The sequence below is a fragment of the Oncorhynchus kisutch genome, linkage group LG9 (genome assembly GCF_002021735.2).
Source record: "Oncorhynchus kisutch isolate 150728-3 linkage group LG9, Okis_V2, whole genome shotgun sequence".
Lineage (NCBI taxonomy): Eukaryota > Metazoa > Chordata > Actinopteri > Salmoniformes > Salmonidae > Oncorhynchus > Oncorhynchus kisutch.
In genome coordinates this window covers 44,537,097-44,562,894 of record NC_034182.2, presented here as the reverse complement: position 1 = coordinate 44,562,894, position 25,798 = coordinate 44,537,097, and the positions used below count along the sequence as shown (strand labels likewise).

Genomic DNA, 25,798 nt, shown 5'->3' with positions numbered 1-25,798 from the left:
CAGCTAACCCACTAGACCGTCACAGTTAACCCACTGTTCCCTCACAGCTAACCCACTAGACCGTCAGTTAACCCACTGTTCCGTCACAGCTAACCCACTAGACCGTCACAGTTAACCCACTGTTCCGTCACAGCTAACCCACTAGACCGTCACAGTTAACCCACTGTTCCGTCACAGCTAACCCACTAGACCGTCACAGTTAACCCACTGTTCGTCACAGCTAACCCACTAGACCGTCACAGTTAACCCACTGTTCCGTCACAGCTAACCCACTGTTCCGTCACAGTTAACCCACTGTTCCGTCACAGCTAACCCACTAGACCGTCACAGTTAACCCAGTGTTCAGTCACAGCTAACCCACTAGACCGTCACAGCTAACCCACTAGACCGTCACAGTTAACCCACTGTTCCGTCACAGCTAACCCACTAGACCGTCACAGTTAACCCACTGTTCCGTCACAGCTAACCCACTGTTCCGTCACAGCTAACCCACTGTTCCGTCACAGCTAACCCACTGTTCCGTCACAGCTAACCCACTTCCGTCACAGCTACCCACTGTTCCGTCACAGCTAACCCACTGTTCCGTCACAGCTAACCCACTGTTCCGTCACAGCTAACCCACTGTTCCGTCACAGCTAACCCACTGTTCCATCACAGCTAACCCACTAGACCGTGACAGTTAACCCACTGTTCCGTCACAGCTAACCCACTAGACCGTCACAGTTAACCCACTGTTCCGTCACAGCTAACCCACTAGACCGTCACAGTTAACCCACTGTTCAGTCACAGCTAACCCCCTAGACCGTCACAGCTAACCCCCTAGACCGTCACAACTAACCCCCTAGACCGTCACAGCTAACCCACTGTTCCGTCACAGCTAACCCACTGTTCCGTCACAGCTAACCCACTGTTCCGTCACAGCTAACCCACTGTTCCGTCACAGCTAACCCACAAGACCGTCACAGTTAACCCACTGTTCCGTCACAGCTAACCCACTGTCCCGTCACAGCTAACCCACTGTTCCGTCACAGCTAACCCACTAGACCGTCACAGTTAACCCACTGTTCAGTCACAGCTAACCCACTAGACCCTCACAGTTAACCCACTGTTCCGTCACAGCTAACCCACTAGACCGTCACAGTTAACCCACTGTTCCGTCACAGCTAACCCACTAGACCGTCACAGTTAACCCACTGTTCCGTCACAGCTAACCCACTAGACCGTCACAGTTAACCCACTGTTCCGTCACAGCTAACCCACTAGACCGTCACAGTTAACCCACTGTTCCGTCACAGCTAACCCACTGTTCCGTCACAGTTAACCCACTGTTCCGTCACAGCTAACCCACTGTTCCGTCACAGCTAACCCACTGTTCAGTCACAGCTAACCCACTAGACCGTCACAGCTAACCCACTAGACCGTCACAGTTAACCCACTGTTCCGTCACAGCTAACCCACTAGACCGTCACAGTTAACCCACTGTTCCGTCACAGCTAACCCACTAGACCGTCACAGTTAACCCACTGTTCCGTCACAGCTAACCCACTGTTCCGTCACAGTTAACCCACTGTTCCGTCACAGCTAACCCACTAGACCGTCACAGTTAACCCACTGTTCCGTCACAGCTAACCCACTAGACCGTCACAGTTAACCCACTGTTCCGTCACAGCTAACCCACTGTTCCGTCACAGCTAACCCACTAGACCGTCACAGTTAACCCACTGTTCCGTCACAGCTAACCCACTAGACCGTCACAGTTAACCCACTATTCCGTCACAGCTAACCCACTAGACCGTCACAGTTAACCCACTGTTCAGTCACAGCTAACCCACTAGACCGCCACAGTTAACCCACTGTTCCGTCACAGCTAACCCACTGTTCCGTCACAGCTAACCCACTGTTCCGTCACAGCTAACCCACTGTTCCATCACAGCTAACCCACTGTTCCGTCACAGCTAACCCACTGTTCCGTCACAGCTAACCCACTGTTCCGTCACAGCTAACCCACTAGACCGTCACAGTTAACCCACTGTTCCGTCACAGCTAACCCACTAGACCGTCACAGTTAACCCACTGTTCCGTCACAGCTAACCCACTGTTCCGTCACAGCTAACCCACTAGACCGTCACAGTTAACCCACTGTTCCGTCACAGCTAACCCACTAGACCGTCACAGCTAACCCACTAGACCGTCACAGTTAACCCACTGTTCCGTCACAGCTAACCCACTGTTCCGTCACAGCTAACCCACTGTTCCGTCACAGCTAACCCACTGTTCCGTCACAGCTAACCCACTGTTCCGTCACAGCTAACCCACTGTTCCGTCACAGCTAACCCACTAGACCGTCACAGTTAACCCACTGTTCCGTCACAGCTAACCCACTAGACCGTCACAGTTAACCCACTGTTCCGTCACAGCTAACCCACTAGACCGTCACAGTTAACCCACTGTTCAGTCACAGCTAACCCCCTAGACCGTCACAGCTAACCCCCTAGACCGTCACAGCTAACCCACTGTTCCGTCACAGCTAACCCACTGTTCCGTCACAGCTAACCCACTAGACCGTCACAGCTAACCCACTGTTCCGTCACAGCTAACCCACTGTTCCGTCACAGCTAACCCACTGTTCCGTCACAGCTAACCCACAAGACCGTCACAGTTAACCCACTGTTCCGTCACAGCTAACCCACTGTCCTGTCACAGCTAACCCACTAGACCGTCACAGTTAACCCACTGTTCCCTCACAGCTAACCCACTAGACCGTCAGTTAACCCACTGTTCCGTCACAGCTAACCCACTAGACCGTCACAGTTAACCCACTGTTCCGTCACAGCTAACCCACTGTCCTGTCACAGCTAACACACTGTTCCGTCACAGCTAACCCACTGTTCCGTCACAGCTAACCCACTAGACCCGTCACAGTTAACCCACTGTTCCCTCACAGCTAACCCACTAGACCGTCAGTTAACCCACTGTTCCGTCACAGCTAACCCACTAGACCGTCACAGTTAACCCACTGTTCCGTCACAGCTAACCCACTAGACCGTCACAGTTAACCCACTGTTCCGTCACAGCTAACCCACTAGACCGTCACAGTTAACCCACTGTTCCGTCACAGCTAACCCACTAGACCGTCACAGTTAACCCACTGTTCCGTCACAGCTAACCCACTAGACCGTCACAGTTAACCCACTGTTCCGTCACAGCTAACCCACTGTTCCGTCACAGTTAACCCACTGTTCCGTCACAGCTAACCCACTAGACCGTCACAGTTAACCCACTGTTCCGTCACAGCTAACCCACTAGACCGTCACAGTTAACCCACTGTTCAGTCACAGCTAACCCCCTAGACCGTCACAGCTAACCCACTAGACCGTCACAGCTAACCCACTGTTCCGTCACAGCTAACCCACAGTTCCGTCACAGCTAACCCACTGTTCCGTCACAGCTAACCCACTGTTCCGTCACAGCTAACCCACAAGACCGTCACAGTTAACCCACTGTTCCGTCACAGCTAACCCACTGTCCCGTCACAGCTAACACACTGTTCCGTCACAGCTAACCCACTGTTCCGTCACAGCTAACCCACTAAACCGTCACAGTTAACCCACTGTTCCCTCACAGCTAACCCACTAGACCGTCAGTTAACCCACTGTTCCGTCACAGCTAACCCACTAGACCGTCACAGTTAACCCACTGTTCCGTCACAGCTAACCCACTAGACCGTCACAGTTAACCCACTGTTCCGTCACAGCTAACCCACTAGACCGTCACAGTTAACCCACTGTTCCGTCACAGCTAACCCACTAGACCGTCACAGTTAACCCACTGTTCCGTCACAGCTAACCCACTGTTCCGTCACAGTTAACCCACTGTTCCGTCACAGCTAACCCACTAGACCGTCACAGTTAACCCAGTGTTCAGTCACAGCTAACCCACTAGACCGTCACAGCTAACCCACTAGACCGTCACAGTTAACCCACTGTTCCGTCACAGCTAACCCACTAGACCGTCACAGTTAACCCACTGTTCCGTCACAGCTAACCCACTGTTCCGTCACAGCTAACCCACTGTTCCGTCACAGCTAACCCACTGTTCCGTCACAGCTAACCCACTGTTCCGTCACAGCTAACCCACTGTTCCGTCACAGCTAACCCACTGTTCCGTCACAGCTAACCCACTGTTCCGTCACAGCTAACCCACTGTTCCGTCACAGCTAACCCACTGTTCCGTCACAGCTAACCCACTAGACCGTGACAGTTAACCCACTGTTCCGTCACAGCTAACCCACTAGACCGTCACAGTTAACCCACTGTTCCGTCACAGCTAACCCACTAGACCGTCACAGTTAACCCACTGTTCAGTCACAGCTAACCCCCTAGACCGTCACAGCTAACCCCCTAGACCGTCACAACTAACCCCCTAGACCGTCACAGCTAACCCTCTGTTCCGTCACAGCTAACCCACTGTTCCGTCACAGCTAACCCACTGTTCCGTCACAGCTAACCCACTGTTCCGTCACAGCTAACCCACTGTTCCGTCACAGCTAACCCACAAGACCGTCACAGTTAACCCACTGTTCCGTCACAGCTAACCCACTGTCCCGTCACAGCTAACCCACTGTTCCGTCACAGCTAACCCACTAGACCGTCACAGTTAACCCACTGTTCAGTCACAGCTAACCCACTAGACCCTCACAGTTAACCCACTGTTCCGTCACAGCTAACCCACTAGACCGTCACAGTTAACCCACTGTTCCGTCACAGCTAACCCACTAGACCGTCACAGTTAACCCACTGTTCCGTCACAGCTAACCCACTAGACCGTCACAGTTAACCCACTGTTCCGTCACAGCTAACCCACTAGACCGTCACAGTTAACCCACTGTTCCGTCACAGCTAACCCACTGTTCCGTCACAGTTAACCCACTGTTCCGTCACAGCTAACCCACTAGACCGTCACAGTTAACCCACTGTTCAGTCACAGCTAACCCACTAGACCGTCACAGCTAACCCACTAGACCGTCACAGTTAACCCACTGTTCCGTCACAGCTAACCCACTAGACCGTCACAGCTAACCCCCTAGACCGTCACAGCTAACCCACTAGACCGTCACAGTTAACCCACTGTTCCGTCACAGCTAACCCACTAGACCGTCACAGTTAACCCACTGTTCCGTCACAGCTAACCCACTAGACCGTCACAGTTAACCCACTGTTCCGTCACAGCTAACCCACTAGACCGTCACAGTTAACCCACTGTTCCGTCACAGCTAACCCACTGTTCCGTCACAGCTAACCCACTGTTCCGTCACAGCTAACCCACTGTTCCGTCACAGCTAACCCACTGTTCCGTCACAGCTAACCCACTAGACCGTCACAGTTAACCCACTGTTCCGTCACAGCTAACCCACTAGACCGTCACAGTTAACCCACTGTTCCGTCACAGCTAACCCACTAGACCGTCACAGTTAACCCACTGTTCAGTCACAGCTAACCCCCTAGACCGTCACAGCTAACCCCCTAGACCGTCACAGCTAACCCACTGTTCCGTCACAGCTAACCCACTGTTCCGTCACAGCTAACCCACAAGACCGTCACAGTTAACCCACTGTTCCGTCACAGCTAACCCACTGTCCCGTCACAGCTAACCCACTGTTCCGTCACAGCTAACCCACTGTTCCGTCACAGCTAACCCACTGTTCCGTCACAGCTAACCCACTGTTCCGTCACAGCTAACCCACTAGACCGTCACAGTTAACCCACTGTTCCCTCACAGCTAACCCACTAGACCGTCAGTTAACCCACTGTTCCGTCACAGCTAACCCACTAGACCGTCACAGTTAACCAACTGTTCCGTCACAGCTAACCCACTAGACCGTCACAGTTAACCCACTGTTCCGTCACAGCTAACCCACTAGACCGTCACAGTTAACCCACTGTTCCGTCACAGCTAACCCACTAGACCGTCACAGTTAACCCACTGTTCCGTCACAGCTAACCCACTAGACCGTCACAGTTAACCCACTGTTCCGTCACAGCTAACCCACTGTTCCGTCACAGTTAACCCACTGTTCCGTCACAGCTAACCCACTAGACCGTCACAGTTAACCCACTGTTCAGTCACAGCTAACCCACTAGACCGTCACAGCTAACCCACTAGACCGTCACAGTTAACCCACTGTTCCGTCACAGCTAACCCACTAGACCGTCACAGTTAACCCACTGTTCCGTCACAGCTAACCCACTAGACCGTCACAGTTAACCCACTGTTCCGTCACAGCTAACCCACTAGACCGTCACAGTTAACCCACTGTTCAGTCACAGCTAACCCCCTAGACCGTCACAGCTAACCCCCTAGACCGTCACAGCTAACCCACTGTTCCGTCACAGCTAACCCACTGTTCCGTCACAGCTAACCCACTAGACCGTCACAGTTAACCCACTGTTCCGTCACAGCTAACCCACTGTTCCGTCACAGCTAACCCACTGTTCCGTCACAGCTAACCCACAAGACCGTCACAGTTAACCCACTGTTCCGTCACAGCTAACCCACTGTCCTGTCACAGCTAACCCACTAGACCGTCACAGTTAACCCACTGTTCCCTCACAGCTAACCCACTAGACCGTCAGTTAACCCACTGTTCCGTCACAGCTAACCCACTAGACCGTCACAGTTAACCCACTGTTCCGTCACAGCTAACCCACTGTCCTGTCACAGCTAACACACTGTTCCGTCACAGCTAACCCACTGTTCCGTCACAGCTAACCCACTAGACCGTCACAGTTAACCCACTGTTCCCTCACAGCTAACCCACTAGACCGTCAGTTAACCCACTGTTCCGTCACAGCTAACCCACTAGACCGTCACAGTTAACCCACTGTTCCGTCACAGCTAACCCACTAGACCGTCACAGTTAACCCACTGTTCCGTCACAGCTAACCCACTAGACCGTCACAGTTAACCCACTGTTCCGTCACAGCTAACCCACTAGACCGTCACAGTTAACCCACTGTTCCGTCACAGCTAACCCACTAGACCGTCACAGTTAACCCACTGTTCCGTCACAGCTAACCCACTGTTCCGTCACAGTTAACCCACTGTTCCGTCACAGCTAACCCACTAGACCGTCACAGTTAACCCACTGTTCCGTCACAGCTAACCCACTAGACCGTCACAGTTAACCCACTGTTCAGTCACAGCTAACCCCCTAGACCGTCACAGCTAACCCCCTAGACCGTCACAGCTAACCCACTGTTCCGTCACAGGTAACCCACTGTTCCGTCACAGCTAACCCACTGTTCCGTCACAGCTAACCCACTGTTCCGTCACAGCTAACCCACAAGACCGTCACAGTTAACCCACTGTTCCGTCACAGCTAACCCACTGTCCCGTCACAGCTAACACACTGTTCCGTCACAGCTAACCCACTGTTCCGTCACAGCTAACCCACTAGACCGTCACAGTTAACCCACTGTTCCCTCACAGCTAACCCACTAGACCGTCAGTTAACCCACTGTTCCGTCACAGCTAACCCACTAGACCGTCACAGTTAACCCACTGTTCCGTCACAGCTAACCCACTAGACCGTCACAGTTAACCCACTGTTCCGTCACAGCTAACCCACTAGACCGTCACAGCTAACCCCCTAGACCGTCACAGCTAACCCACTGTTCCGTCACAGCTAACCCACTGTTCCGTCACAGCTAACCCACAAGACCGTCACAGTTAACCCACTGTTCCGTCACAGCTAACCCACTGTTCCGTCACAGCTAACCCACTGTTCCGTCACAGCTAACCCACTGTTCCGTCACAGCTAACCCACTAGACCGTCACAGTTAACCCACTGTTCCCTCACAGCTAACCCACTAGACCGTCAGTTAACCCACTGTTCCGTCACAGCTAACCCACTAGACCGTCACAGTTAACCAACTGTTCCGTCACAGCTAACCCACTAGACCGTCACAGTTAACCCACTGTTCCGTCACAGCTAACCCACTAGACCGTCACAGTTAACCCACTGTTCAGTCACAGCTAACCCCCTAGACCGTCACAGCTAACCCCCTAGACCGTCACAGCTAACCCACTGTTCCGTCACAGGTAACCCACTGTTCCGTCACAGCTAACCCACTGTTCCGTCACAGCTAACCCACTGTTCCGTCACAGCTAACCCACAAGACCGTCACAGTTAACCCACTGTTCCGTCACAGCTAACCCACTGTCCCGTCACAGCTAACACACTGTTCCGTCACAGCTAACCCACTGTTCCGTCACAGCTAACCCACTAGACCGTCACAGTTAACCCACTGTTCCCTCACAGCTAACCCACTAGACCGTCAGTTAACCCACTGTTCCGTCACAGCTAACCCACTAGACCGTCACAGTTAACCCACTGTTCCGTCACAGCTAACCCACTAGACCGTCACAGTTAACCCACTGTTCCGTCACAGCTAACCCACTAGACCGTCACAGCTAACCCCCTAGACCGTCACAGCTAACCCACTGTTCCGTCACAGCTAACCCACTGTTCCGTCACAGCTAACCCACAAGACCGTCACAGTTAACCCACTGTTCCGTCACAGCTAACCCACTGTTCCGTCACAGCTAACCCACTGTTCCGTCACAGCTAACCCACTGTTCCGTCACAGCTAACCCACTAGACCGTCACAGTTAACCCACTGTTCCCTCACAGCTAACCCACTAGACCGTCAGTTAACCCACTGTTCCGTCACAGCTAACCCACTAGACCGTCACAGTTAACCAACTGTTCCGTCACAGCTAACCCACTAGACCGTCACAGTTAACCCACTGTTCCGTCACAGCTAACCCACTAGACCGTCACAGTTAACCCACTGTTCCGTCACAGCTAACCCACTAGACCGTCACAGTTAACCCACTGTTCCGTCACAGCTAACCCACTAGACCGTCACAGTTAACCCACTGTTCCGTCACAGCTAACCCACTGTTCCGTCACAGTTAACCCACTGTTCCGTCACAGCTAACCCACTAGACCGTCACAGTTAACCCACTGTTCAGTCACAGCTAACCCACTAGACCGTCACAGCTAACCCACTAGACCGTCACAGTTAACCCACTGTTCCGTCACAGCTAACCCACTAGACCGTCACAGTTAACCCACTGTTCCGTCACAGCTAACCCACTAGACCGTCACAGTTAACCCACTGTTCCGTCACAGCTAACCCACTAGACCGTCACAGTTAACCCACTGTTCAGTCACAGCTAACCCCCTAGACCGTCACAGCTAACCCCCTAGACCGTCACAGCTAACCCACTGTTCCGTCACAGCTAACCCACTGTTCCGTCACAGCTAACCCACTAGACCGTCACAGTTAACCCACTGTTCCGTCACAGCTAACCCACTGTTCCGTCACAGCTAACCCACTGTTCCGTCACAGCTAACCCACAAGACCGTCACAGTTAACCCACTGTTCCGTCACAGCTAACCCACTGTCCTGTCACAGCTAACCCACTAGACCGTCACAGTTAACCCACTGTTCCCTCACAGCTAACCCACTAGACCGTCAGTTAACCCACTGTTCCGTCACAGCTAACCCACTAGACCGTCACAGTTAACCCACTGTTCCGTCACAGCTAACCCACTGTCCTGTCACAGCTAACACACTGTTCCGTCACAGCTAACCCACTGTTCCGTCACAGCTAACCCACTAGACCGTCACAGTTAACCCACTGTTCCCTCACAGCTAACCCACTAGACCGTCAGTTAACCCACTGTTCCGTCACAGCTAACCCACTAGACCGTCACAGTTAACCCACTGTTCCGTCACAGCTAACCCACTAGACCGTCACAGTTAACCCACTGTTCCGTCACAGCTAACCCACTAGACCGTCACAGTTAACCCACTGTTCCGTCACAGCTAACCCACTAGACCGTCACAGTTAACCCACTGTTCCGTCACAGCTAACCCACTAGACCGTCACAGTTAACCCACTGTTCCGTCACAGCTAACCCACTGTTCCGTCACAGTTAACCCACTGTTCCGTCACAGCTAACCCACTAGACCGTCACAGTTAACCCACTGTTCCGTCACAGCTAACCCACTAGACCGTCACAGTTAACCCACTGTTCAGTCACAGCTAACCCCCTAGACCGTCACAGCTAACCCCCTAGACCGTCACAGCTAACCCACTGTTCCGTCACAGGTAACCCACTGTTCCGTCACAGCTAACCCACTGTTCCGTCACAGCTAACCCACTGTTCCGTCACAGCTAACCCACAAGACCGTCACAGTTAACCCACTGTTCCGTCACAGCTAACCCACTGTCCCGTCACAGCTAACACACTGTTCCGTCACAGCTAACCCACTGTTCCGTCACAGCTAACCCACTAGACCGTCACAGTTAACCCACTGTTCCCTCACAGCTAACCCACTAGACCGTCAGTTAACCCACTGTTCCGTCACAGCTAACCCACTAGACCGTCACAGTTAACCCACTGTTCCGTCACAGCTAACCCACTAGACCGTCACAGTTAACCCACTGTTCCGTCACAGCTAACCCACTAGACCGTCACAGTTAACCCACTGTTCCGTCACAGCTAACCCACTAGACCGTCACAGTTAACCCACTGTTCCGTCACAGCTAACCCACTGTTCCGTCACAGTTAACCCACTGTTCCGTCACAGCTAACCCACTAGACCGTCACAGTTAACCCAGTGTTCAGTCACAGCTAACCCACTAGACCGTCACAGCTAACCCACTAGACCGTCACAGTTAACCCACTGTTCCGTCACAGCTAACCCACTAGACCGTCACAGTTAACCCACTGTTCCGTCACAGCTAACCCACTGTTCCGTCACAGCTAACCCACTGTTCCGTCACAGCTAACCCACTGTTCCGTCACAGCTAACCCACTGTTCCGTCACAGCTAACCCACTGTTCCGTCACAGCTAACCCACTGTTCCGTCACAGCTAACCCACTGTTCCGTCACAGCTAACCCACTAGACCGTGACAGTTAACCCACTGTTCCGTCACAGCTAACCCACTAGACCGTCACAGTTAACCCACTGTTCCGTCACAGCTAACCCACTAGACCGTCACAGTTAACCCACTGTTCAGTCACAGCTAACCCCCTAGACCGTCACAGCTAACCCCCTAGACCGTCACAACTAACCCCCTAGACCGTCACAGCTAACCCACTGTTCCGTCACAGCTAACCCACTGTTCCGTCACAGCTAACCCACTAGACCGTCACAGTTAACCCACTGTTCCGTCACAGCTAACCCACTGTTCCGTCACAGCTAACCCACTGTTCCGTCACAGCTAACCCACAAGACCGTCACAGTTAACCCACTGTTCCGTCACAGCTAACCCACTGTCCTGTCACAGCTAACCCACTAGACCGTCACAGTTAACCCACTGTTCCCTCACAGCTAACCCACTAGACCGTCAGTTAACCCACTGTTCCGTCACAGCTAACCCACTAGACCGTCACAGTTAACCCACTGTTCCGTCACAGCTAACCCACTGTCCTGTCACAGCTAACACACTGTTCCGTCACAGCTAACCCACTGTTCCGTCACAGCTAACCCACTAGACCGTCACAGTTAACCCACTGTTCCCTCACAGCTAACCCACTAGACCGTCAGTTAACCCACTGTTCCGTCACAGCTAACCCACTAGACCGTCACAGTTAACCCACTGTTCCGTCACAGCTAACCCACTAGACCGTCACAGTTAACCCACTGTTCCGTCACAGCTAACCCACTAGACCGTCACAGTTAACCCACTGTTCCGTCACAGCTAACCCACTAGACCGTCACAGTTAACCCACTGTTCCGTCACAGCTAACCCACTAGACCGTCACAGTTAACCCACTGTTCCGTCACAGCTAACCCACTGTTCCGTCACAGTTAACCCACTGTTCCGTCACAGCTAACCCACTAGACCGTCACAGTTAACCCACTGTTCCGTCACAGCTAACCCACTAGACCGTCACAGTTAACCCACTGTTCAGTCACAGCTAACCCCCTAGACCGTCACAGCTAACCCCCTAGACCGTCACAGCTAACCCACTGTTCCGTCACAGCTAACCCACAGTTCCGTCACAGCTAACCCACTGTTCCGTCACAGCTAACCCACTGTTCCGTCACAGCTAACCCACAAGACCGTCACAGTTAACCCACTGTTCCGTCACAGCTAACCCACTGTCCCGTCACAGCTAACACACTGTTCCGTCACAGCTAACCCACTGTTCCGTCACAGCTAACCCACTAGACCGTCACAGTTAACCCACTGTTCCCTCACAGCTAACCCACTAGACCGTCAGTTAACCCACTGTTCCGTCACAGCTAACCCACTAGACCGTCACAGTTAACCCACTGTTCCGTCACAGCTAACCCACTAGACCGTCACAGTTAACCCACTGTTCCGTCACAGCTAACCCACTAGACCGTCACAGTTAACCCACTGTTCCGTCACAGCTAACCCACTAGACCGTCACAGTTAACCCACTGTTCCGTCACAGCTAACCCACTGTTCCGTCACAGTTAACCCACTGTTCCGTCACAGCTAACCCACTAGACCGTCACAGTTAACCCAGTGTTCAGTCACAGCTAACCCACTAGACCGTCACAGCTAACCCACTAGACCGTCACAGTTAACCCACTGTTCCGTCACAGCTAACCCACTAGACCGTCACAGTTAACCCACTGTTCCGTCACAGCTAACCCACTGTTCCGTCACAGCTAACCCACTGTTCCGTCACAGCTAACCCACTGTTCCGTCACAGCTAACCCACTGTTCCGTCACAGCTAACCCACTGTTCCGTCACAGCTAACCCACTGTTCCGTCACAGCTAACCCACTGTTCCGTCACAGCTAACCCACTAGACCGTGACAGTTAACCCACTGTTCCGTCACAGCTAACCCACTAGACCGTCACAGTTAACCCACTGTTCCGTCACAGCTAACCCACTAGACCGTCACAGTTAACCCACTGTTCAGTCACAGCTAACCCCCTAGACCGTCACAGCTAACCCCCTAGACCGTCACAACTAACCCCCTAGACCGTCACAGCTAACCCACTGTTCCGTCACAGCTAACCCACTGTTCCGTCACAGCTAACCCACTGTTCCGTCACAGCTAACCCACTGTTCCGTCACAGCTAACCCACAAGACCGTCACAGTTAACCCACTGTTCCGTCACAGCTAACCCACTGTCCCGTCACAGCTAACCCACTGTTCCGTCACAGCTAACCCACTAGACCGTCACAGTTAACCCACTGTTCAGTCACAGCTAACCCACTAGACCCTCACAGTTAACCCACTGTTCCGTCACAGCTAACCCACTAGACCGTCACAGTTAACCCACTGTTCCGTCACAGCTAACCCACTAGACCGTCACAGTTAACCCACTGTTCCGTCACAGCTAACCCACTAGACCGTCACAGTTAACCCACTGTTCCGTCACAGCTAACCCACTAGACCGTCACAGTTAACCCACTGTTCCGTCACAGCTAACCCACTGTTCCGTCACAGTTAACCCACTGTTCCGTCACAGCTAACCCACTAGACCGTCACAGTTAACCCACTGTTCAGTCACAGCTAACCCACTAGACCGTCACAGCTAACCCACTAGACCGTCACAGTTAACCCACTGTTCCGTCACAGCTAACCCACTAGACCGTCACAGCTAACCCCCTAGACCGTCACAGCTAACCCACTAGACCGTCACAGTTAACCCACTGTTCCGTCACAGCTAACCCACTAGACCGTCACAGTTAACCCACTGTTCCGTCACAGCTAACCCACTAGACCGTCACAGTTAACCCACTGTTCCGTCACAGCTAACCCACTAGACCGTCACAGTTAACCCACTGTTCCGTCACAGCTAACCCACTGTTCCGTCACAGCTAACCCACTGTTCCGTCACAGCTAACCCACTGTTCCGTCACAGCTAACCCACTGTTCCGTCACAGCTAACCCACTGTTCCGTCACAGCTAACCCACTAGACCGTCACAGTTAACCCACTGTTCCGTCACAGCTAACCCACTAGACCGTCACAGTTAACCCACTGTTCCGTCACAGCTAACCCACTAGACCGTCACAGTTAACCCACTGTTCAGTCACAGCTAACCCCCTAGACCGTCACAGCTAACCCCCTAGACCGTCACAGCTAACCCACTGTTCCGTCACAGCTAACCCACAAGACCGTCACAGTTAACCCACTGTTCCGTCACAGCTAACCCACTGTCCCGTCACAGCTAACCCACTGTTCCGTCACAGCTAACCCACTGTTCCGTCACAGCTAACCCACTGTTCCGTCACAGCTAACCCACTGTTCCGTCACAGCTAACCCACTAGACCGTCACAGTTAACCCACTGTTCCCTCACAGCTAACCCACTAGACCGTCAGTTAACCCACTGTTCCGTCACAGCTAACCCACTAGACCGTCACAGTTAACCAACTGTTCCGTCACAGCTAACCCACTAGACCGTCACAGTTAACCCACTGTTCCGTCACAGCTAACCCACTAGACCGTCACAGTTAACCCACTGTTCCGTCACAGCTAACCCACTAGACCGTCACAGTTAACCCACTGTTCCGTCACAGCTAACCCACTAGACCGTCACAGTTAACCCACTGTTCCGTCACAGCTAACCCACTGTTCCGTCACAGTTAACCCACTGTTCCGTCACAGCTAACCCACTAGACCGTCACAGTTAACCCCACTGTTCAGTCACAGCTAACCCACTAGACCGTCACAGCTAACCCACTAGACCGTCACAGTTAACCCACTGTTCCGTCACAGCTAACCCACTAGACCGTCACAGTTAACCCACTGTTCCGTCACAGCTAACCCACTAGACCGTCACAGTTAACCCACTATTCCGTCACAGCTAACCCACTAGACCGTCACAGTTAACCCACTGTTCAGTCACAGCTAACCCACTAGACCGCCACAGTTAACCCACTGTTCCGTCACAGCTAACCCACTGTTCCGTCACAGCTAACCCACTGTTCCGTCACAGCTAACCCACTGTTCCATCACAGCTAACCCACTGTTCCGTCACAGCTAACCCACTGTTCCGTCACAGCTAACCCACTGTTCCGTCACAGCTAACCCACTAGACCGTCACAGTTAACCCACTGTTCCGTCACAGCTAACCCACTAGACCGTCACAGTTAACCCACTGTTCCGTCACAGCTAACCCACTGTTCCGTCACAGCTAACCCACTAGACCGTCACAGTTAACCCACTGTTCCGTCACAGCTAACCCACTAGACCGTCACAGCTAACCCACTAGACCGTCACAATTAACCCACTGTTCCGTCACAGCTAACCCACTGTTCCGTCACAGCTAACCCACTGTTCCGTCACAGCTAACCCACTGTTCCATCACAGCTAACCCACTGTTCCGTCACAGCTAACCCACTGTTCCGTCACAGCTAACCCACTGTTCCGTCACAGCTAACCCACTGTTCCGTCACAGCTAACCCACTGTTCCGTCACAGCTAACCCACTGTTCCGTCACAGCTAACCCACTGTTCCGTCACAGCTAACCCACTAGACCGTCACAGTTAACCCACTGTTCCGTCACAGTTAACCCACTGTTCCGTCACAGTTAACCCACTGTTCCTAGACCGTCATTGTAAATAATAAGAAATAAGAAATTGAATTGCCTAGGTAAATCTTTTTTTAAATAATTCAACAAATTAACTTATTTGGGACTGGGGGGCAGTATTGAGTAGCTTGGATAAAAAGGTGCCCAGAGTAAACTGCCTGCTACTCAGCCATAAATATGCATATTATTAGTAGATTTGGATAGAAAACACTCTGAAGTTTCTAAAACTGTTTGAATGATGTCTGTGAGTATAACAGAACTTATGTAGCAGGCAAAAACCTGAGAAAAAATCCAACCAGGAAGTGGGAAATCTGAGTTTTGTAGTTTTTCCAAGTCATTGCTTATCAAATACACAGTGTCATATTGCACTTCCTAAGGCGTCCACTGTAACGGAACTTTTTGACTTTTCGTCTGGACCTAGTGTCACGCCTCATGAATTTACTGCGCTAAACGCACTAACAAAAAGGAGGTATTTAGACAAATGGACTTTATCGAACAAAACAAACATTTATTGTGGAACTGGGATTCCTGGGAGTGCATTCTGATGAAGATCATCAAAGGTAAGTGAATATTTACAATGGTATTTCTGACTTCTGGTATCTGTATGGCTTGTTTTGTTGTCTGAGCGCTGTACTTATTGCATGGTGTGATTTTTCCATGTAGTTTTTTTTTAAATCTGACACAGCGGTTGCATTAAGGAGAAGTGGATCTAAAGTTCCATGTATAATAGTTGTTTCTTTTATCAATGTTTATTATGAGTATTTCTGTAAATTGATGTGGCTCCCTGCAAAATCACCGGATGTTTGGAACTACTGAACATAACATGCCAATGTAAACTGAGATTTTTGGATATAAATATGAACTTTATCGAACAAAACATACATGTATTGTGTAACATGAAGTCCTATGAGTGTCATCTCATGAAGATCAAAGGTTAGTGATTAATTTCGTCTCTATTTCTGATTTTTGTGACTCCTCTCTTTGGCTGGAAAAATGGCTGTGTTTTTCTGTGACTTGGCTCTGACCTAACAATCGTTTGGTTTGCTTTCGTCGTAAAGACTTTTGAAATCGGACACTGTGGCTGGATTTACAACAACATGTCTGAGGAATTTTAATTATGAGATTTCTGTTGTTTTGAATTTGGCGCCCTGCAATTTCACTGGTTGTTGACGAGGTGGGACGCTACCGCCCACGATCCCAGAGAAGTTTACAAATGAAAATGTGTGTGTGTACACTACGTGACCAAAGGTATGTGGACACCTGCTCATTGAACATCTCATTCCAAAATCATGGCCATTAGTATGGAGTTGGACCCCCTTTGCTGCTATAACAGCCTCCACTCTTCTGGGAAGGCTTTCCACTAGATGTTGGAACATTGCTGCTATAACAGCCTCCACTCTTCTGGGAAGGCTTTCCACTAGATGTTGGAACATTGCTGCTATAACAGCCTCCACTCTTCTGGGAAGGCTTTCCACTAGATGATGGAACATTGCTGCTATAACAGCCTCCACTCTTCTGGGAAGGCTTTCCACTAGATGTAGGAACATTGCTGCTATAACAGCCTCCACTCTTCTGGGAAGGCTTTCCACTAGATGTTGGAACATTGCTGCTATAACAGCCTCCACTCTTCTGGGAAGGCTTTCCACTAGATGTAGGAACATTGCTGCTATAACAGCCTCCACTCTTCTGGGAAGGCTTTCCACTAGATGTAGGAACATTGCTGCTATAACAGCCTCCACTCTCCACAAGATTTCCCACCATCATGTCAAGGTGAAATGATGCATTTGGACATTTTGACAAATTAATAGAAAAATGAAAAATGTCAGTAAGTATTCAACCTCTTTGCATGAGTATGTTCAGGAGTAAAACTATCCTGAACAAGTCAGATTGATGCACTACTATTCTGTCTCCCTCCCTCCGTCAACTCCCATGTCTTCTCGTGATCAATCTGTTTATGTTCTTCCTGTTCTGTTTAGTTAAGCTCCCATTGGTTGAAAGGTCAGAGAGGGAGAGAGAGAAAGCTAGAAAGAGGGATGACATGGCATTTGGAAATGAGGAAAGGAGTGAAGGAGGGATGTGAAAAGCAAACAAGACTTCTGTTGGTCTGACAACCTTTAGGTTATCACTGGAGAAAGGGAGAGACCCGGTGGGGAGAGAGAGAGAGACCCGGTGGGGAGAGAGAGAGAGACCCGGTGGGGAGAGAGAGAGAGACCCGGTGGAGAGAGAGAGAGACCCGGTGGAGAGAGAGAGAGAGAGAGAGACCCGGTGGAGAGAGAGACACGGTGGAGAGAGAGAGAGACCCGGTGGGGGGAGAGAGAGAGACCCGGTGAGGGGGGAGAGAGAGAGACCCGGTGGAGAGAGAGAGAGACCCGGTGGAGAGAGAGAGAGACCCGGTGGAGAGAGAGAGAGACCCGTGAGAGAGAGAGAGACCCGTGGGGAGAGAGAGAGAGACCCGGTGGGAGAGAGAGAGAGACCCGGTGGGGAGAGAGACCGAGAGAGAAGACTCCGGTGGGCGGGAAGAAAAAAAAACCGTGGAGAGAGAGAGAGAGAGACCCGGTGGAGAGAGAGAGACCCGGTGGAGAGAGAGACCCGGTGGAGGGAGAGAGAGAGAGACCGTTGGAGAGAGAGGAGAGAGACCCGGTGGGGAGAGAGAGAGAGACCCGGTGGGGAGAGAGAGAGACCCCGGTGGAGAGAGAGAGAGACCCGGTGGAGAGAGAGAGAGACCCGGTGGAGAGAGAGAGAAGAGACACGGTGGAGAGAGGAGAGAGAGACACGGTGGAGAGAGAGAGAGAGACCCGGTGGAGAGAGAGAGACCCGGTGGAGAGAGAGAGAGACCCGGTGGAGAAGAGAGTAGGACCCGGTGGAGAGAGAGAGAGGAGACAACGGTGGAGAGAGGAGAGAGAGAGACAAGAGAGAGAGAGAGACACGGTGGAGAGAGAGAGACCCGGTGGAGAGAGAGAGAGAGACCCGGTGGAGAGAGAGAGAGACCCGGTGGAGAGAGAGAGAGAGCACGGTGGAGAGAGAGAGAGAGACACGGTGGAGAGAGAGAGACCCGGTGAGGGGGGAGAGAGACCCGGTGGAGAGAGAGAGAGACCCGGTGGAGAGAGAGAGAGACCCAGTGGAGAGAGAGAGAGACCCGGTGGAGAGAGAGAGACAGTGAGGGGAGAGAGACCCGGTGGAGAGAGAGAGAGAGAGAGACACGGTGGAGGGGGGAGTGAGACCCGGTGAGGGGGGAGAGAGAGACCCGGTGGAGAGAGAGAGAGGAGACCCGGTGAGAGGGAGAGAGACCCGGTGGAGAGGGAGGGACCCGGTAGATGGGAGAGGGACACGGTGAGAGGAGAGGGTGGGACCGGTGGAGAGGAGAGGGAACCGGTGAGGGAGAGGGAGGGACCCGGTGGAGAGGGACACGGTGAGGGGAGAGGGAGGGACCCGGTGGAGAGGGAGAGGGACACAGTGAGGGGAGAGAGAGAGAGAGAGACCCGGTGAGGGGGAGAGAGGAGAGAGAGAGAGAGAGAGAGAGAGGGACACGGTGAGGGGAGAGGAAGGGATGTGGAAAGTAAATAACCAAAAGTTCTCAGCTTACCTCATGCTCTCCAAGACAGGCCCTGTACAGAGAGGAAAATATGAGTTCAGTCTGCATCTCCCCCCAGATCAGCTGCCTGCAGCGCAGTGACGCACTCTAGGATCAGACCACATCAGCATGACCACATGTCCCGAGCGCCACTTGCCGTGTGAGGTGTGTGGGGGGGAAACCGCTGGCCGTGGGGGGTTTAACCGCTGCCCGTGGGGGGTTAACCGCTGGCCGTGGGGGGGTACCGCTGGCCGTGGGGGGGTAACCGCTGGCCGTGTGAGGGGGGGATAACCGCTGGCCGTGGGGGGGTTAACCGCTGGCCGTGGTGGGGTTAACTGCTGGCCGTGGGGGGGTAAACCGCTGGCCGTGGGGGGGTAACTTCTAGCCGTGGGGGGGTAACCGCCGGTCGTGGGGGGTGACCGCTGGCCGTGGGGGGGGTAACCGCTGGCCGTGGGGGGTACCCGCTGGCAGTGGGGGGTTAGCCGCTGGCCGTGGGGACGCACCCGCTGGCCGTGGGGGGTACCCGCTGGCCGTGTGAGGGGGGGTTAACCGCTGGCCGTGTGAGGGGGGGGTTAACCGCTGGCCGTGTGAGGGGGGGGGGTTAACCGCTGGCCGTGGGGGGGTTAACCGCTGGCCGTGTGAGGGGGGGGATAACCGCTGGCCGTAGGGGGGTAACCGCTGGCCGTGGGGGGGGTTTAACCACTGGCCGTGGGGGGGTTTAACCGCTGGCCGTGTGAGGGGGGGGTTTACCGCTGGCCGTGTGAGGGGGGGGGTTTACCGCTGGCCGTGTGAGGGGGGGGTTTAACCGCTGGCCGTGTGAGGGGGGGGTTTAACCGCTGGCCGTGTGAGGGGGGGGTTAACCGCTGGCCGTGTGAGGGGGGGGTAACCGCTGGCCGTGTGAGGGGGGGGTAACCGCTGCCGTGTGAGGGGGGGTAACCGCTGGCCGTGTGAGGGGGGGTAACCGCTGGCCGTGGGGGGGTAACCGCTGGCCGTGGGGGGGTAACCGCTGGCCGTGGGGGGGTAACCGTGGCCGTGTGGGGGGGTTAACCGCTGGCCGCGGGGGGGGTACCGCTGGCCGCGGGGGGGTTAACCGCTGGCCGTGGGGGGGTTAACCGCTGTTAACTGTGTCTGTGTTAATGTGTTGCTGTGTTACTGTGTCACTGTGTTACTGTGTGTGTGTTGCTGTGTTACTGTGTCTGTGTTACTGTGTCTGTGTTAATGTGTTACTGTGTCTGTGTTACTGTGTCTGTGTTAATGTGTTACTGTGTCTGTGTTACTGTGTGTGTTAATATGTTACTGTGTGTGTGTTGCTGTGTGTGTGTGTGTGCGTGTGTGTGTAACATACGTGGGTATAGGGACCAGGCAGGGCGGGCAGGGGAGAGCTTTACGGACAAACGCAGGTTCTGACGACTGCTCCCACGGGCCTGCTAGGACCTGCAAAACAAGCTGCATACATGTAGGAGTCCAGGATAAACATCCTGCTGAATCAGCTGTTCTGATAGGTCCTGACATAACTAATAATCATTATGTAAACCAAAACACTGAGGCTGTTCCCCAACTACTAACCCAGTCCCTATACTAACCCAGTCCCTATACTAACCCAGTCCCTATACTAACCCAGTCCCTATACTAACCCAGTCCCTATACTAACCCAGTCCCTATACTAACCCGGTCCCTATACTAACCCGGTCCCTATACTAACCCAGTCCCTATACTAACCCGGTCCCTATACTAACCCGGTCCCCTATACTAACCCGGTCCCTATACTAACCCGGTCCCTATACTAACCCAGTCCCTATACTAACCCAGTCCCTATACTAACCCAGTCCCTATACTAACCCAGTCCCTATACTAACCCGGTCGCTATACTAACCCAGTCCCTATACTAACCCAGTCCCTATACTAACCCAGTCCCTATACTAACCCAGTCCCTATACTAACCCGGTCCCTATACTAACCCGGGTCCCTATACTAACCCGGTCGCTATACTAACCCAATCCCTATACTAACCCGGTCCCTATACTAACCCGGTCCCAGACAAGGGAAACAGGCCAATTTTATTTATTTAACCTTTATTTAACCAGGCAAGTCAGTTAAGAACAAAATCTTATTTTCAATGACAGCCTAGGAACAGTGGGTTAACTGCCTGTTCAGGGGCAGAACGACAGATTTGTACCTTGTCAGCTCGGGGGTTTGAACTTGCAACCTTCCGGTTACTAGTCCAACGCTCTAACCACTAGGCTACCCTGCCGCCCCCAATAGGACTCCTTGTCATTTTCCATCTCCACTATAAATAACATATGGGTGGCGTTCCAGGATAGCGGTCTCCTGACAGATCTCACTTCATAAAGCAATCCACAGTCTCCACTATATTTTTACAGACCAATCTCACGCCCCACAGCAGAGTTGATGACCTGGCAGTGGTGCCACCCCTGGTGGATCCAATCTAACATCCCCATTCAGTCATTCTGAAACACTACCATTCTCTGAAACTGTCCTGTCAGCATGGCACACACACACTCACCCTGTCGCTGGTCTTCACCATGACCTGGTCGTGGCAGGGTTGGGGACAGGGGTGTTGGCATCGTTTCAGGGCCAGGAGACAGGCCTGGCGACAGGGAGGGCAGGGACCAGGGTGACAGCGATGGGTCTCTCTGCTGGGGTGGTGGCAGGATGGGGGAGACCTGGTGGGATGATAATCATTTAGACAGAGTGGTTTTTTGTCTGTCCCTATAATGACTTTTATCTCAAACGTAACAGCACAACAACATCACAACAACATCACAACAGCACAACAGCAGCACAACAACAGCACAACAACATCACAACAACATCACAACAACAGCACAACAACAGCACAACAACACAACAGCACAACAACATCACAACAGCACAACAACATCACAACAGCACAACAACATCACAACAGCACAACAACATCACAACAGCACAACAACATCACAACAGCACAACAACATCACAACAGCACAACATAACATCACAACAGCACAACAACAACAGCACAACAACATCACAACAACACAACAGCACAACAACAACAGCACAACAACATCACAATAACACAACAAAGTGGGCACAAATACAACAATGTCAATCACAACCAATATATCACTTTAACACATTGTAGAATAACAGTGAAGACATCAAAACACATCACTCCAGTGTTTAAATGCTATATTGTAATGATTTCGTCACTACGGCCTATTTATTGCCTTACCTCCCTACTCTTACTACATTTGCACACTGTACATAGATTTTTCTACGTACTGTTTGTTTACTCCATGTGTAACTCTGTTGTTTCTGTCGCACTGCTTTGCTTTATCTTGGCCAGGTTGCAGTTGTAAATGAGAACTTGTTCTCAACTGGCCTACCTGGTTAAATAAAGGGTTATATATATAAATACCTGGTTAAATAAAGGGTATATATATAAATACCTGGTTAAATAAAGGGTTATATATATAAATACCTGGTTAAATAAAGGGTTATATATATAAATACCTGGTTAAATAAAGGGTTATATATATAAATACCTGGTTAAATAAAGGGTTATATATATAAATACCTGGTTAAATAAAGGGTTATATATATAAATATACAACCCCCTTGGGTTCCTGTCTGGGTTGGCCCCCCCCCATTGGGTTGTGCCGTGGCGGAGATCTTTGTGGGCTATACTCGGCCCTGTGTCAGGATGGTAAGTTGGTGGTTGAAGATATCCCTCTAGTGGTGTGGGGGCTGTGCTTTGGCAAAGTGGGTGAGGTTATATCCTTCCTGTTTGGCCCTGTCCGGGGGTGTCCTCGGATGGGTCCACAGTGTCTCCTGACCCCTCCTGTCTCAGCCTCCAGTATTTATGCTGCAGTAGTTTATGTGTCGGGGGGCTGGGGTCAGTTTGTTATATCTGGAGTACTTCTCCTGTCCTATTCGGTGTCCTGTGTGAATCTAAGTGTGCGTTCTTTAATTCTGTCCTTCTCTCTCTCGGAGGACCTGAGCCCTAGGACCATGCCCCAGGACTACCTGACATGATGACTCCTTGCTGTCCCCAGTCCACCTGACCATGCTGCTGTTCCAGTTTCAACTTCCACCTGACTGTGCTGCTGCTCCAGTTTCAACTGTTCTGCCTTCTTATTATTCGAACATGCTGATCATTTATGAACATTTGAACATCTTGGCCATGTTCTGTTATAATCTCCACCCGGCACAACCAGAAGAGGACTGGCCACCCCACATAGACTGGTTCCTCTCTAGGTTTCTTCCTAGGTTCTGGCCTTTCTAGGGAGTTTTTCCTAGCCACCGTGCTTCTACACCTGCATTGCTTGCAGTTTGGGGTTTAAGGCTGGGTTTCTGTACAGCACTTTGAGATATCAGCTGATGTATGAAGGGCTATATAAATAAATTTGATTTGATTTGATTAAATAAAGGTGAAATAAAATTCACAAAAAAAAAACATTTCTCTTTAATGGCAAAATGTGTGGAATCGAAACATCTCATTTGACTCTCCATGGACACATAATTACAAACAAAATGAACTAAAACGTAAAAAATGTCTCTCCGCTGTCAAGAAGGAGTAGACTAAAATGTTTGGCCTGTTTGGTGTGTGGGGGCGAGGTATGGATGTGGGTACTACTGCCCACGCGTCGACCCGTGTGTGTGTCTGGACGATGTCCCGTGTGTGTGTGTGTGTGTCTGGACGTCGTCCCGTGTGTCTGGACGATGTCCCGTGTGTGTGTGTGTGTGTGTGTCTGGATGATGTCCCGTGTGTGTGTGTGTGTGTGTGTCTGGACGATGTCCCGTGTGTGTGTGTGTGTGTGTGTCTGGACGATGTCCCGTGTGTGTGTGTGTGTCTGGACGATGTCCCGTGTGTGTGTGTGTCTGGACGATGTCCCGTGTGTGTGTGCGTGTGTCTGGACGATGTCCCGTGTGTGTGTGTGTGTGTGTGTCTGGACGATGTCCCGTGTGTGTGTGTGTGTGTGTCTGGACGATATCCCGTGTGTGTGTGTGTGTGTGTCTGGACGATGTCCCGTGTGTGTGTGTGTCGTCCCGTGTGTTTGTTACCTGCACAGTTCTTTACAGCGTGGGGGCTTGGTACTCCTCTCCCTCCCACAGGGAACAGTCAGAGATGTGGATTCACACACACACTTCACATCCACCGTCTCTGGACAGGGATAGCAGCTGCCTGGAACACACAGAACCTTGTTTTACTACATGGTAAACCAACACCCCATAGACTGAGAATGGTTACAACCATCACTCATCTCACAGGTTGTCATTCCATCCCTCCTAGAGGGGGGTTCCATCCCTCCTAAAGGGGGTTCCCATCCCTCCTAGAGGGGGGTTCCATCCCTCTTATCCCTCCTAAAGGGGGTTTCATCCCTCCTAGAGGGGGGTTCCCATCCCTCCTAGAGGGGGGTTCCATCCCTCCTAAAGGGGGTTCCCATCCCTCCTAGAGGGGGGTTCCCATCCCTCCTAGAGGGTTCCATCCCTCCTAAAGGGGGTTCCCATCACTCCTAGAGGGGGGTTCCATCCCTCCTAGAGGGGGGTTCCATCCCTCCTAAAGGGGGTTCCCATCCCTCCTAGAGGGGGGTTCCATCCCTCCTAGAGGGGGGTTCCATCCCTCTTATCCCTCCTAGAGGGGGTTCCCATCCCTCCTAGAGGGGGGTTCCATCCCTCCTAAAGGGGGTTCCCATCCCTCCTAGAGGGGGGTTCCATCCCTCCTAGAGGGGGGTTCCCATCCCTCCTAGAGGGGGGTTCCCATCCCTCCTAGAGGGGGGTTCCCATCCCTCCTAGAGGGGGGTTCCCATCCCTCCTAGAGGGGGGTTCCCATCCCTCCTAAAGGGGGGTTCCCATCCCTCCTAGAGGGGGGTTCCATCCCTCTTATCCCTCCTAGAGGGGGGTTCCATCCCTCCTAGAGGGGGGTTCCCATCCCTCCTAGAGGGGGGTTCCATCCCTCCTAAAGGGGGTTCCCATCCCTCCTAGAGGGGGGTTCCATCCCTCCTAAAGGGTGTTCCCATCCCTCCTAAAGGGGTTCCCATCCCTCCTAGAGGGGGGTTCCATCCCTCCTAAAGGGGGTTCCATCCCTCCTAGAGGGGGGTTCCATCCCTCTTATCCCTCCTAGAGGGGGGTTCCATCCCTCCTAGAGGGGTTCCATCCCTCCTAGAGGGGGTTCCATCCCTCCTAGAGGGGGTTCCATCCCTCCTAGAGGGGGGTCCCACCCTTCATAGAGGGGGGTTCCATCCTTCCTAGAGTGGGGTTCCATCCTTCCTAGAGTGGGGTTCCATCCTTCCTAGAGGGGGGTTCCATCCCTCCTAGAGGGGGTTCTGTATCCAGCCTTGTTATCACCTGGTACCCCTGTATCCAGCCTTGTTATCACCTGGTACCCCTGTATCCAGCCTTGTTATCACCTGGTACCCCTGTATCCAGCCTTGTTATCACCTGGTACTCCTGTATCCAGCCTTGTTATCACCTGGTACCCCAGTATCCAGCCTTGTTATCACCTGGTACCCCAGTATCCAGCCTTGTTATCACCTGGTACCCCAGTATCCAGCCTTGTTATCACCTGGTACCCCTGTATCCAGCCTTGTTATCACCTGGTACCCCTGTATCCA

At 52.4% G+C, this 25,798-nt stretch overlaps 1 protein-coding gene across 2 annotated transcripts in view; it reads right to left on the bottom strand.

Annotated features, from left to right (window-relative positions):
* The window catches only part of nfxl1 (nuclear transcription factor, X-box binding-like 1), a gene marked incomplete at its 3' end in the record, with an annotated part of 98,637 nt that overhangs the window by 38,488 nt on the left and 34,351 nt on the right, over nucleotides 1–25,798 (bottom strand). The window contains 4 exon segments of one of the 2 annotated variants that reach the window (XM_031832684.1): nucleotides 19,191–19,212; nucleotides 20,524–20,624; nucleotides 21,703–21,862; nucleotides 24,249–24,369. In XM_031832684.1, coding sequence (XP_031688544.1) covers nucleotides 19,191–19,212; nucleotides 20,524–20,624; nucleotides 21,703–21,862; nucleotides 24,249–24,369 — 404 coding nt within the window. 2 annotated transcript variants of the gene reach the window in all.